Source organism: Vicia villosa, linkage group LG5 (genome assembly GCF_029867415.1).
Source record: "Vicia villosa cultivar HV-30 ecotype Madison, WI linkage group LG5, Vvil1.0, whole genome shotgun sequence".
In the NCBI taxonomy this organism is placed as follows: Eukaryota; Viridiplantae; Streptophyta; class Magnoliopsida; order Fabales; family Fabaceae; genus Vicia; species Vicia villosa.
Genome location: NC_081184.1, coordinates 15,989,957 through 16,004,801, shown reverse-complemented (window position 1 = coordinate 16,004,801; position 14,845 = coordinate 15,989,957). Strand labels below are relative to the sequence as shown.

The window sequence follows — 14,845 nt, the reverse complement described above, 5'->3', positions numbered from 1 at the left end:
ACAGTTACCATACTGGCAAGGCGAGCTAGCGTTCAATTTTGCATATTTTATCTTTAAATAGAGTAATATCATACAATGAGACGCAGGTGAATCATCTTGGTTTTTTTTACACCATTAAACCTCAACCAACCACCATCCATATAGATTGGGGTTTTATTTTTGTTTAAGTTGTACAAATAAATAAATAAAAGTTTTGAAAAGTGTGATAATTGTAAACTAGATTTTTTGAAAAACAATTGTAAATATTTTTTTAAAAAATACAAAAAAGTAGTAAAAAATTATAATAAATATGTTTTAAAAACTAAAAATTGTTTTTCATAAAATAAATTGAAACTAATATACCAAAATCAAAACTGATTTTGGAGGATCAAGAACTCCCAACAAGATAAAAGGAGATATTCGTCAAACTACTACATGAACAAGACTCAGAAATATATCACCATATCTTTAGCTGATAGAATGTTTGTTTTTAATGTTAATCTATTTAATATTTATGTCTAATAAACTTATATAGTATTCAATTATATTACTAATAAGGCCTTTTAAAACTACTTTCTATAAATATTCAAAATGAAAACTGTGAGATTTTGGATCGAACTCTAATATCTCGATAAGGGTAGCTTTTTGATTCAATGGAGATTAAGTGTGATATCGAAGTCTGTTCACATGTTGATGTCGAAGTCCCGCATGTTGTAGTCGAAATACGCTCAAGTATGTAGTAATCGATAATGCTAGGTTTGTTAGCATGTTAAATTGAGCCTGTTTGTTTAGCTCAATTGTTTAAATTAACTTGTAGCTTAAGTTAGCTTAGTAGTCTATAAATAGATTAGTTCTCTCAGGTTGTTGACAGAGGTTGATTGTTGTTATTCACTTGTATCTTTAAACCCTTATTGAGTAAGTGAATAGTAAAACAATTATAACCAATCCTGATTTTTTTTTCTTCTTCCATATTCTCTCTCTTTCGTGAAAACCTAATATAGTTTCTTATGTTTGTTCAAGAACTCAATATTTCTCATTGTTTTGGTTTGTTCTTGATGGTACTCCGTTACAACAAGTCGGTGCACTGAGCATGAAGAAGAAGATGTCGTCATCAAAGTATGAGATATAGAAATTAACAAGCGTGAATAATTTCAGTTGGTGGCGCTTGAAGATGCAAGCACTATTGTTTTAGTAGGGTTTGCTAGAAACGTTGAAGGGAGTCGTAGTCATTGATGTTGCGCAAACGGGGAAGGAGAAAGTAGAGAAATCCCACAGCGTCATCGTATTTAGCCTTGGTGATAAGGTTCTTCGGCGGGTGTCGAAGGAGAAGATTGTGGCAAGTGTGTGCACGAAAGTCGCAAGTTTATACATGATCAAATCATTGATCAATCGCCTCTACCTGAAGCAAACTTCGTATTCATTCAAGATGAGTGAAGATAAAGTCTTAATGGAGCAGTTGGATATGTTCAACAAGTTGATACTTGATCTGGAGAATATCGAGGTTAATATTGATGATAAAGATAAAGCATTGTTATTGATGTGTTATTTACTTAAGTCTCGTGCTCAATTCAAATAAACTCTCTTGTATGAAAGATATTTATTGACCTTTGAAGAAGTTCAATCTGCCTTATACTCTAAAGTAAAGATTTAAACAAATAAAATGAGCATAAACCAAAATTTATTTTTATTCATCCGAACTTATATATGAAAAGGCACAAATTTCCATTTAAAAAAATAGAAAAGGCACACATTGCATATTTATTTATTTAAAGAAAAAAAGGCCATACATATATCATCCATTGTCTCTTTCACTGTATAAGATTTGTAGATTATTTGTAACTTTAAAAAATTAAGAATTCATCAAACTAAATCACCTTTTCAATAACACCATATTATAAGGGGAAATTCGGTGAATGCAAGTTCACAACATTTATCAGTAAATAAATAAATATTTCTTAAAGAATCGATATTCCAACTAATAGAATTTTTAGCAAACTTATAATTTCACATTAAAAGTATATAAATATAAATGTTTTTTTTATGGTTTCTCATCATCAATCTCCTAGAACTGGTTCTCTACTATTAATTTAAAACCTAGCAACCCTAAAACCTATATCTCTCACTTAATCAAGGAAAATGATGAGGATGAAGAAAATGACTATGCATATGAGTCTCTATTGGGGAAAAGATGCTGTAGTACTTTTCCCTGGGTGGCCTAATGAGAGTGTAGGCATGTATATTTTAGCTTTCTGTTTTGTGTTTTTCCTTGCTTTGGTTGTTGAGTTTTTGCCTAACAAACCCACCATCAAGCAAGGGACAAATCACATTAAGGGAGGGTTGATTCAAGCTAGTATTTACTTTTTTCGTATAAGTTTTCTTTACTTGGTTATGCTGGCTGTTATGTCTTTCAATATAGGAATCTTCATTGCTGCTGTTGCTGGTCATACTTTGGGTTTCTTTTTTGTCAAGTCTCATGCTATTTCTGCTGCCAACAAAGAACTAAAGCATGAATCCGCCGTGAGTATCGATGAAATTTAGTCACCATGAGTCGAAAAAACATGCAGTCTTCGAAGTTACGAAATAGATATTTGATGTTGAGTTTGTATTTTGAGTCTGACTTACTGAAAATAAAATGTATTGTGAATCATATGATATTGATCTAGTGGTGACGATTTATTTGTGATGACAACTTTGTGCTTTTAATTGAATAAAGTTTTCTTTTCTATTGTGTATGGTGGATAACAAGTGTTTGGTTCTGTAATAGTTAAGGCATTCCATAAATTGAAGTTTCAAATTTTCTACTATGATTTGAGTTTGTTTAGACTAAAATTCCTTACAATCAATCCTCTGTATTCCTATTATGAATACAGCTCTCTTTTATTAAATATACTGTTACAAAGTGTTTAAGATTATAATATAAAGCAGAACAAAAAAATATTCCTGGTAACATGCCTGAACTCTCTAAAGACCTGTGGTAGTGATTTTGAATGCCTCCATTTGAAAATTTCTGCCAACTACTGCATTCTTTAAGATGAATTATAGTATGGTACATCTTTGAAGCCCAAGAGACGAAAAAATTCTACTACCGGTTGGCCAAAAGTGAGAGAACCAACCCCTTTGGTCTACATCAGGCACAGCTTCATGTGAATCCTCTGAATTTGTTCCATCTGATGCGTCTTCCCGTACCTCACCATCTTTCTGGCTTTCCCTGGTGACCTGATGATCTCCATCTTCATTGGCATTAACTTCTGCAATTTCTCCAGGCTTCTTGTCAAATAGCCCTTTAAATTGTTTCCGAGCTTTATTCTCAACTTCCTACAAATAAACCAGAATTCGTGTAAGAATAAGGTCTTAGCATTTCCTTCTGATGACGTTTCAAGCATTTAAGAGAATAACCGATTGGTGATTTCAAACCCACCTGCTCTTTCTGCTTAAGTTTTATAAGGGCTGCTGATGCGTCTGATGCAGTTGACTTATCGACTTTCATCATCTAAAGTAAAAGCACACAATTGACTTCAAAAACAAAATGACATTATGCCTTATATTCAAAAGAAAGTTGACAGCAAAGGTTTCTACCATTTTGAAATCAGCCCTTGCTTCATCAAAATCTCCATTAGCCATGTAGGCCATTCCACGACGATAAAGACCCTTGACGTGCGCAGGATTCGCTTCGGAAATTAAACTTATGAACATAAAAAAATTCATTCTTCGGAAAGTAGATAACTCTCGGTTTTGAATTTCATCTACCCTATCAAATACTTAAACTTACTACCCAGTTGTACTCAACCTAAATTACTCGTTAATATTATCATGTATCACTCACACAGAGGTTATCTCTAACGCAAAATGAGATATCAACCATATCGCTCGCGGATGCGATCTCTCAGCGCAACACAAACACGAAAGCATTAAGCCCCTATACACAAGTGAATACTAAGCCTTAATATATCTCTAGAATTAAAAATCAATAGATGTTCATCCTAAATCCAAATTTGAACCGTCCATTTCTGCAACAACTCAAACCCAAATAAAGAAAGCAATCATCAACATCGATTTGTAAAATGAGTTTCATACAACACCATGAGCAATATATATATATATATATATATATATATATATATATATATATATATATATATATATATATATATATATATATATATATATATATATATATATATATATATATATATATATATATATATATATATATATATATATATATATACACACACACACACATATATATATATATATAATCAAGGTAAAGTTACGTACAAACTCCAACAAATAGAGATTACAAAGAGAAGAGAAGAAGAGGAACCAAACATTTCTTGGTTTCTCAACACCAATCGATGAAAACTTTGACCTCAAATCATCCAGATGCAAGCTCAAATGTTGTTTTCTAAGTTCTAAACTACCAAGAATGAAGGTTTATGAGTAGGGAACAAATACCCCAAAACATAACCTAAAAATGGATATTTTGGCCCTTTTAACGGTTTCTGCCCAGCTAATCTCGCTTAACGAAACAGAGCCCGCTAAGCGCACTCCGCTGCAACTTGAGATCTTATTTCGGCCATAGCTTGAGAACCGTAACTCCAATTTGTCCCCGATTCGAAGCGTTGAAAAGCTTATTAAATGCTCTATCTAAGATTGACTATATATCAATAAAATTGATGATTTTTTTCATCTTTATTTTGAGCCTTATTTTTTTTTATGAATTGCTAAAAATAGTATTCTTGAAGCTTAGCCTTTGGCCTTTATTACTCAATGCTCCAATTATGAATGAATACCTACAAAATGAATGAAAACTACCAAATGGTATATAAATGAATAATAAACACAAATTATACACAATATATACAAATTTAACTAAAATGTACGCATTCACGTACAAGTTGAGGAAAAAGAGACGATAAGTGTCGTAAAACTATATACAAAAATAACTACAATTTGGCACTTATCACCTAATCGATTATGGCATTCATTTCGCCCATGGATTGTTTCCAAATTTAAACCACAATCTGGCCTATAAATAGAGAGTTTATCTATCATTTCCTATCATCCATAAAATGAGCTTTGATTTCACTTTCATACTCTCTCATCATATTCTCTAAATCTCTCAGTTTTTCACATATATTTTGCCTTAGTACTTCAAGAGTGCTTTTGTGTCTAAGTGAGAGTAATTGTTCTGGGTAAGAGCTTAATTTTAATTTACCAAAAGTGTATTATTATTAGAGTAAAATATTCTTCTATAAGAAATTGATCAGTTGTTTAGATGCCAATTTTAGTTATTATAATTTCTACCAATATTTATGGTATGATTTAGTACATCTTGCACAGTCCACATATATTAGAAATGTGGATGAAGTTGATGATCACCTAATCGATTATGGCATTCATTTCGCCCATGGATTGTTTCCAAATTTAAACCACAATCTGGCCTATAAATAGAGAGTTTATCTATCATTTCCTATCATCCATAAAATGAGCTTTGATTTCACTTTCATAATCTCTCATCATATTCTCTAAATCTCTCAGTTTTTCACATATATTTTGCCTTAGTACTTCAAGAGTGCTTTTGTGTCTAAGTGAGAGTAATTGTTCTGGGTAAGAGCTTAATTTTAATTTACCAAAAGTGTATTATTATTAGAGTAAAATATTCTTCTATAAGAAATTGATCAGTTGTTTAGATGCCAATTTTAGTTATTATAATTTCTACCAATATTTATGGTATGATTTAGTACATCTTGCACAGTCCACATATATTAGAAATGTGGATGAAGTTGATGATTACCTCAAAGGATGCCCACTTAAGGATGCAGAACATGAGAGCGTGTGCCAAATCGTCCTTTGTCCAAAATAAATAATTAAAGAAAAATAAAATGTTAAAATTCCATTTTTTTCTTAAATAATTTCTTTATATGGTTATTATGTCATATTTTTTAATACCATTAAATATTTTCAATATCACAATCTCACAATCTACCATCTATCTTTAATCTAATTTGCTATACCTCATTCTCATATCAAATAACTTTATATGGTTTTCATTTTATTTCATTGCAAATGAATTTAATATTTTATGATTTTGGAATAAATTAAAAATCACATTATATCCATATATAATCATGGTTTGAATATTTGATTTAACATTCTTAATTTATGAAATCGTAAACTAACTTAAATTCTATATATAATCTCAATCTTTCTTATACACAAATAATATTACAAATTGAGTCGTGTTTTATTGAAAGTAACACAACAAATAGTGTCATGCTAATATCAAAATTGTGTATAAGAAACCATTGTGGTAATTCAATGGCAAGAAGTGAAATGATGAAGTATGTAAGCATTGAACATGTGATCAAGTTATTTGGACCCAATATTGTAATATATACTTGTGAGAATTAGCAATAAAAACAATAAAATGATATTAAAAAAACAATAAAATAATATAAAAATAATACTCCGTCTGTCTCAAAATAAGTGTCATAGTTGACACTTTCACAAATGTTATAATAGAGAATGACAATTTTATACAATACCTCATATTTCAATTATATTTAATCAATAAGAATCTCGAGGTTGTTTGCCCGTATTCAAACGTGTATCAGGTAGATTATAGTATACACCAGTTACACCGCCATCTGTTTAACTAGCTTCAAATTCAAATGAAAATATAATTTGGTGAAAATTTGTTCCGACCTTTTTAAAAAATCGGTTCAGGTCATTAGACAAATGTTCCTCTCGAGCTGACTGTGTTTTGGCTCGAGATTTTCACTTCATCTTCAACATTGACAAAAATAATTTAGGACAAGATGATTTAGTTTTCCGTTCTATAATTTTTTTTCAGTAAGTTTTCAGCTGCAACACAATAAAATCAACAATAAATAATGTTAATTAGGCAAAAACAGATAAACCATTCTTCAAACATACAAAATATTTAACGGTAGCTTTCTCTTTCGAGAATTAAAAAATGTACTAGTTGGCAGAATAAATTGAAAGACGAAATAAGAAAGACACACTTAAATAAGAATTCAAAACCGATATAAAGTAGCTATAATTTGATCCTTATATCATAAAAAACGAGTTTTAATCTACTTAATATAAATGTAAGGTTGTCTTGATGACAACCTTAGACAAAACCCTAGCTTCATGCTTATGTGGCAAACTCACAAAGCTTCTCAAATTAAATAATATTTTCAATTTTTTATTTTATATAATTCAATATTTATTTTAAATATAAATCTCAAATAAATTTTGCATTAAAGATTGTCAAATAAATATATAATTATTGTCTAATAAAAAAAGATATAATCCAAATGAGTTTATGAATTCTAATAAATATAAATATATAAAATACAAAATGCTGCAATAATATGGGAAGTAACTTATAATAGTTTTATAAACAACTAAGTAGATTTTTTATTTTAATAATCACTAAAATTATAAATAATAAACTACAATGATAATATAAAAAATAAAAAAAAAAATATTTTTCGATTCAAAATATATTTAAAAATTATTATTATTATTATTATTATTAATTTAATAAATTATATATATATATATATATATATATATATATAATAATTATAAACAAAAAATAATAATAACATAATAAACTAGAGCCATTAAGAATAATAATAAAAAAATTTATGTTATATTATAAAAATTAAAATTAAAAAATGGAACTATGTTATCCAATATATCTCAAATGTACTGAATATTAGTTTAGAGATAATCAATTTACACGTAAGATGAAGCAATTATTATTATTTCTAAATTAATCAACATTTTTTTTAACAATTATTTAGTTATCTCTCCTTAACTGTTACTTTTTGTATAATTAAAATGAAATTTTTAACATTGTGATTTTAATTGGCTTTTAAGTCAAAAATTAAATATTATAAAATTTATTTGCTTTAAATACCCCATTCATTGAGTATTATGATATTAATTTGGTTAATAAATTTTCATGTGATATTTACGTTGAACTATTTTTTCTATCCATCCCATAAAAAAATTTCCTTAACTCGTAAGCCCACAAATAATCTCATGTTTTTGTTTCAAAATATTTTGAAAAACAAGTATTATATAATTAAGTTATTTAATACAAAATTTCTTATTTAATTGACTAGCTACTATTTATTACCATAAATATACATTTAATTTCTTTAATTTTTTGTCTCATGAATTAAAAATATTCATTGTATTAAATTTCATAATTTATATTTTGTATTATTCTTATATAATTAACTATGAAACGTATTCCTTTATGTAATTTATACAAATTCTTGATTTTCATTCAATATGTAATTAATAAAAAATGAGTTACTAAAATTTCTTATATATACCTTATTATATATCACTCTTCCCTTCATATTTCACACGGGCGTGAAATTCAAGCAGTATTGCAACATTGTGTTACAAGAATAATAGAATTTTTTTCAATTTTTCTAGAATCAAAATTATACTATATGGTGTAATTATTATTTTATATATTATTGTATTTTTTGTATAGATTATTCAGTTTTCAGTATAATGTAAATAGAGTGGTTGATCACAAAATACAAAGTATGTGAGGTGAAAATATATTGTATAGAAAAAAAGAAGTTGTGAATTATATATACCTTATTATATATCACTCTTCCCTTCATATTTCACACGGGCGTGAAATTCAAGCAGTATTGCAACATTGTGTTACAAGAATAATAGAATTTTTTTTCAATTTTTCTAGAATCAAAATTATATTATATGGTGTAATTATTATTTTATATATTATTGTATTTTTTGTATAGATTATTCAGTTTTTAGTGTAATGTAAATAGAGTGGTTGATCACAAAATACAAAGTATGTGAGGTGAAAATATATTGTATAGAAAAAAAGAAGTTGTGAATGGAGGCAATCAAGTGCACATTTAAATTGGAGGTGACAAACATGAAAATAGGTATGACTTATTTAGTGAGATTTTTGATAAATTAATTGTAATTGTTTAATGTTACCATCAATTATATAGGATGAAATCTTGAAGATTAAGTATGTATATATGAATTTTGAATGATGATGGTTTTCATGTCTTAACTTCTTATAATTTGTAAAATTTCAGGAAAAACATTATATTGTTAACCTTATTGTGTTTATAATTGCAACACGTATCTATTAAGTTATGTTTACAACATCTTAAATTATATGAATGATATAATTTTATTATTTTTTTCATTTAATTTTAAATATTTTTTATATCTTTTAATTTCAAAATACATTTTCATTTTTTAATTAATATTTTATTATTACACGAATAGTCAACCTTTTTCGAGAAAAAAATATATTATGGGTATCTATTATATTTATTGAACATAACCATTCTAATCGTTTATTGTCGTAAATAAATTCATAATATTTACTATTTATATTATATTATTATTGTTGTTGTTATTATATTATTATAATTTTTTGTACAAATTATTTTATGATATATATTATAGAACTTTTATAATTGCAATTTATGTTTGTTTGATGCATTAAACAATATTGCAAATATGTTATTTTCTTCATTGTTATAATTATTCGTTATAACAATATCAATTTATGAATAATGATTAAATGTCGCACATGTGAATTATATATGACACTCTCTCAAGCCTCTTTTTGTTTATATTATTGTTTTTTAATATGAAGATAATATGAATCAATTTTTATTACAATAATTAAATATTACACATTTGAATTAAATGTCACATCATCTTTATTGTATACTTATTTTTTGTGCAATTTTTAAAATTCTATAAAAATTAATGATCATGTAGTTTTATTATTATAACACATTTTGGTTACATCAAATACGGATACGAATTTGGATCATCGATTGTGTTTTCCGTGCAATACTATAGTAGTTTCTTTATGCTTTTATCTCTAATCTTTTTCTCTTTCTCATTCCCATCATTATATGTTTATTTAAAATATAAATTAATTGTGTACAAAGACTTATTATACGATTTTTTTATTTAAAATTCTAATAAGGCAATATAATTATACAAAGTTTTAAATATTTGTAATATTTTTTTATGTTGTTAACATAGTCTCTTAAAAGCTCAATCTAATACATATCAAATTTATTATTTTGGCATTTAATTTTTTTTTTGGAAATATTTATTGAAAATAAATTTTATTTTTCAACTAAAAAATGTTTTAAAAATTAAAAATCACATCACACTTGAACCATATATAATATTTAAAATATGTTTAATCAAACCCGTGCAACGCACGGACCATAGATCTAGTTATATTAGTTTCCAACACCAAAATTGAATTTGAGAGTTTATACTTTCATTAACTATTTTCTTCTCACAACCATTGGTTAAAGATGTTAAGAAGTGAACTCTTGTTCTAATTAGTTTCCTTGAAGAGTTCTTAACACCTACATCTAAATTCTCAATGCAAACCTCCAAATTTTTCATATGACTAAGAATAATCTTAGCAGATAAAACTTCAAAGCTACGTCCATCTTTATATAGGACTAGGTCCACAACAATCTCATGTTTAAAAAAATAGAATCCCTTCAATAAAATAAAAGAAAGGTATCATATAATACTTTATTAAGGCCAACAACAAACCTTATCATTAATGAAATATTTCAAAGCTACGTCCATCTTTATATAGGACTAGGTCCACAACAATCTCATGTTTAAAAAAATAGAATCCCTTCAATAAAATAAAAGAAAGGTATCATATAATACCTTATTAAGGCCAACGACAAACCTTATCATTAATGAAATATTTCAAAGCTACGTCCATCTTTATATAGGACTAGGTCCACAACAATCTCATGTTTAAAAAAATAGAATCCCTTCAATAAAATAAAAGAAAGGTATCATATAATACCTTATTAAGGCCAACGACAAACCTTATCATTAATGAAATATTTCAAAGCTACGTCCATCTTTATATAGGACTAGGTCCACAACAATCTCATGTTTAAAAAAATAGAATCCCTTCAATAAAATAAAAGAAAGGTATCATATAATACCTTATTAAGGCCAACAACAAACCTTATCATTAATGAAATATTTCAAAGCTACGTCCATCTTTATATAGGACTAGGTCCACAACAATCTCATGTTTAAAAAAATAGAATCCCTTCAATAAAATAAAAGAAAGGTATCATATAATACCTTATTAAGGCCAACGACAAACCTTATCATTAATGAAATATTTCAAAGCTACGTCCATCTTTATATAGGACTAGGTCCACAACAATCTCATGTTTAAAAAAATAGAATCCCTTCAATAAAATAAAAGAAAGGTATCATATAATACCTTATTAAGGCCAACGACAACTTCAAGATCATCATCATCATCTGCCAGCATTCGAGCCTTTGACATGTTAGGTAAAGTTCATAGACATTTACCAAACAGACAAGGCAAGCTAGCAGTGAATTATGCATATTTTGAGCCTAAATAGAATAAAGTTCATTGTAAAATATAAATTTATTTTAAAAAGTGTGATAATTGTAAACTAGATTTTTTTTAAAACCAAAAAATTGTAAGCATTTCTTAAAATAATAAATTATAATAAAAATGTTCTGAAAAATATAAAAAAAACATTCTTCGTAAAAGTTGCAGGGGATCGAACCATGGTTCTCCCTACTAAGTTCAGCGCCAATCACCACTAGATCAACTAACGATTGGTATAGCACCACACTTTTGGTTAGGAAGAATGTTTGTTTTTAATTTCAATCTATTTAATATTTATGTCTGATGAACTCATATTATTCCTACCTTATCATCAAATGAAATTTCTCTTTCACGCACAATTATTCAATTGTATTACTAATAAGGACCACTAAAAACCACTTTCAATAAAGATTCAAAATAAAAACATCGTCAGATCTCTAGAAACACTCGACATATGTGCATTAAAAAGTTTTTTAAAAAGCCATTTCAAGACATGGTAAAGAGCAAAGGAAATGCTCAGACAACTATTAAATAAAAATAAAAAGTGTACCTATCCCATAAGAACGTTCAAAATCTTAAAGAATTCACTTATGTGTTAATCAATTGACATCAAACAATGGAGGTGAGTTGTGATATAATTTTTTTTTAAGATTGAAAAATTAAATCTGTTTTGAATTGATTTTGATAAATATAGAAGAAGAAGAAGAAAATGATACGTAAAATAGAACAAGAAAAATTAAGAGGTGAGAGAAGAACACATTGAATTTTATCTTGGTTCGTCCGAAAACTATGACACTCACATTTAATACTTAAGAACAACACCTTGAGACTTCAACTATCATGGAACTTTTAAAAGGAAATTGCCACAAAAATATGCCGCAGAAAAAAATTTCCCATAATTTTATTCTTACGGGTGAACATAATCCATGATAGGATGGTTACATCTTATGGGAATTAACCGTTCATGCAGATTCTAGAGATTGATCACAAGCACAAAACAAGCAATAACACATATACCCAGTCCCCACGAATAGAGTGTCGGCAATCTCAATGTTAGTTGCTCTGAATAAAGTCTTTGAGAGAGAGAGAGAGAGAGAGAGAGAGAGAGAGAGAGAACAAATATGGTTTCATAAGCTGATTTTTATCAAATGTGAATACTTCAACACACGCTTTCTATTTATATAACTGCTTGAGTGGGCTGCCAACTAAACAAACTCAATTGAACACATCCTCTGAATCTATGTGCTTGCGAGTATCGTCAAGGTGATATAAGGTGGTGAAGTATGTTGATTGCATATCTGCAATCAACTGACTAGCTATTTGGTTTTGAGGATGACAACACCTGTTATCAAATGATATTCAGTGAAGTCCTTATCTATTGAAGATAGCTCACGCTGTAAAAGATCCTCAAGATGTTTTATCAATATATCCTTTGAAGACGCTCTTGAGATTAAGTCATCTCTTTGAAGTCAACACTTTAGTCAAACGAAATTTAAGTGAAGATCTTTGTTTCAAGATTTGTCGGTGGTTTGACCTCTCAACTCTCAGATGATGGTAATCAACGTGAAGATATCTCAAGCCTCATTTTGTGGGTTCAGGGTTCTTATCTGATGCTAAACTCAAAGATAATAAAGCTTTAGATTTTTGAAAAGGATGAAGTGTGAAAGCTCATATGGTCATGTTTGTTTGAGTGATCAATGTTTTGTAAAGGCACAAGGAAGAAATACAATAGAAAAATCACACACACTAAAAATATTTGAAAAGCCTCTCTTATTTTAGTTAAACCATTTCAAAATATTTTTAAGGCCTGGCTAACTAATTAAGGGATTTGTATTATAAATTGGAGAACTTTTTACAACTAGATAATCGATTAGACCTAACCACCTAATCGATTATTTTATCTTGGTTAAGTCTAAAATAGACTAGGAAAGTATGTTAATGATTGGTAACTATTAAATATAAAAACCTTCCATTTGTGGCTTGAACAATCGATTATTAGAAGTCAATAATCAATTGGTCTGATTGATTATGGCATTCATTTTGCCCATGGATTGTTTCCAAATTTAAACCACAATCTAGCCTATAAATAGAGAGTATATTTATCATTTCATGTCATCCACAAAATGAACTTTGGTCTCACTTTCATACTCTCTCATCATATTCTATAAATCTCCTAGTTTTTCACATATATTTTACCTTAATGCTTCAAGAGTTCTTTTGTGTCTAAGTGAGAGTAATTGTTCTGGGTAAGAGCTTAATTATAATTTACCAAAAGTGTACTATTACTAGAGTGAAATATTCTTTTATAAGAAGTTGTCCGGTTGCGAGTTAAACTAGTAAAAGCTCTTTCTTGTTTTGCAGGATTCTCTTAGGAAGTCTTTGTTTGGTTCGTGAGTTTCGCCAAGAAGAAAAAGTCTTATTTTGGTTCATGAAGATCAACCATAAAAATATGCACAACGGTTCTTGAGCTCAACCCATATAAAAGCTTTATAGATTAGCCTGTATAAAATCTCAACTTGCCTCTTGAGTTTAGCTTGTATAAAAGTTAAGTTGGTTCGGGACTAGCCCGTGTAAAACTTGTGGATCTATGTACTTGCAGATATAAAGCTGAAAATGCCATAGAAGATTCATCCAAAGTTTTTATGACGACAACAGTGATTAAAGTCGATGGCAATAGCTTTCAATTCTATTATGATGGTGACCTAAACAGAGAGACATTTCATGCCTCATGTATAAAAAGAGCTCAAGACTAAAGTTCTTATATGATCGATGTATCTCACAATAGTCTTAGAAGCCTCAAAGTAATAAAATAGATGAAGTGTGAAAGTTCGTCACATCGTGTCTGTTTGAAAGACCCAAATTTTGTAAAAATAAAGAAGTAACTACTAAATACTAAGGCAACTCACACACACCTTTAAATCATTCTTGAAATATACAAAACATTTTACGATGACTTCCTCATTCGAAAATGAGAAAATATGCTAGTTGGCAGAATAAATTAAAAGGCGAGATATGAAGGACACTTAAATAAGAATTCAAAAACCTGTAGTTATAATTTGATCCTTGTATAATAAAAAATAACAAGTTTTAATTACATTAATTTCCAAAAAATTGACAATCACTTTCAAAGGTAACATGGGAGAAATGGGAGGAGATAGCATGTTGGATTGCTTCCTTCAAAGAAATGGCTTCGGCTTAAAAGACAGAAGAAAAAAGACCCACATCCCAAAAAACACATGCTCTGATGAATCTCCCCAAGTGATCCATAAAGCACCACCCTCCATTAGTAGTACCACGAACATTATTAAAATTTGCATCAACATTGCACTTCACCTGATTAATCATAGGCAAAATCCCAACAACTAAATTATTATTAGTATCTCACACAGTATGCTCCTCTCTAAC

At 28.5% G+C, this 14,845-nt stretch overlaps 2 protein-coding genes across 2 annotated transcripts; one reads left to right on the top strand and one right to left on the bottom strand.

Moving 5' to 3' along the window:
• The first annotated feature begins 1,870 nt into the window (after positions 1–1,870).
• Positions 1,871–2,662, top strand: LOC131606345 (copper transporter 1-like). The gene has a single exon (XM_058878593.1). The coding sequence runs from the start codon at positions 2,116–2,118 to the stop codon at positions 2,515–2,517; it is 402 nt and encodes a 133-aa protein (XP_058734576.1). The 5' UTR covers positions 1,871–2,115; the 3' UTR covers positions 2,518–2,662.
• Positions 2,663–2,756: 94 nt separating this feature from the next.
• On the bottom strand, positions 2,757–3,671 carry LOC131606344 (peptidyl-prolyl cis-trans isomerase PASTICCINO1-like). The gene is made up of 3 exons (XM_058878592.1): positions 3,556–3,671; positions 3,398–3,469; positions 2,757–3,294 (listed from the first exon to the last, which is right to left on the bottom strand). Exons 1-3 carry the CDS (start codon positions 3,607–3,609, stop codon positions 3,016–3,018), a joined length of 405 nt encoding a protein of 134 aa, XP_058734575.1. The 5' UTR covers positions 3,610–3,671; the 3' UTR covers positions 2,757–3,015.
• Between the last annotated feature and the right edge of the window lie 11,174 nt (positions 3,672–14,845).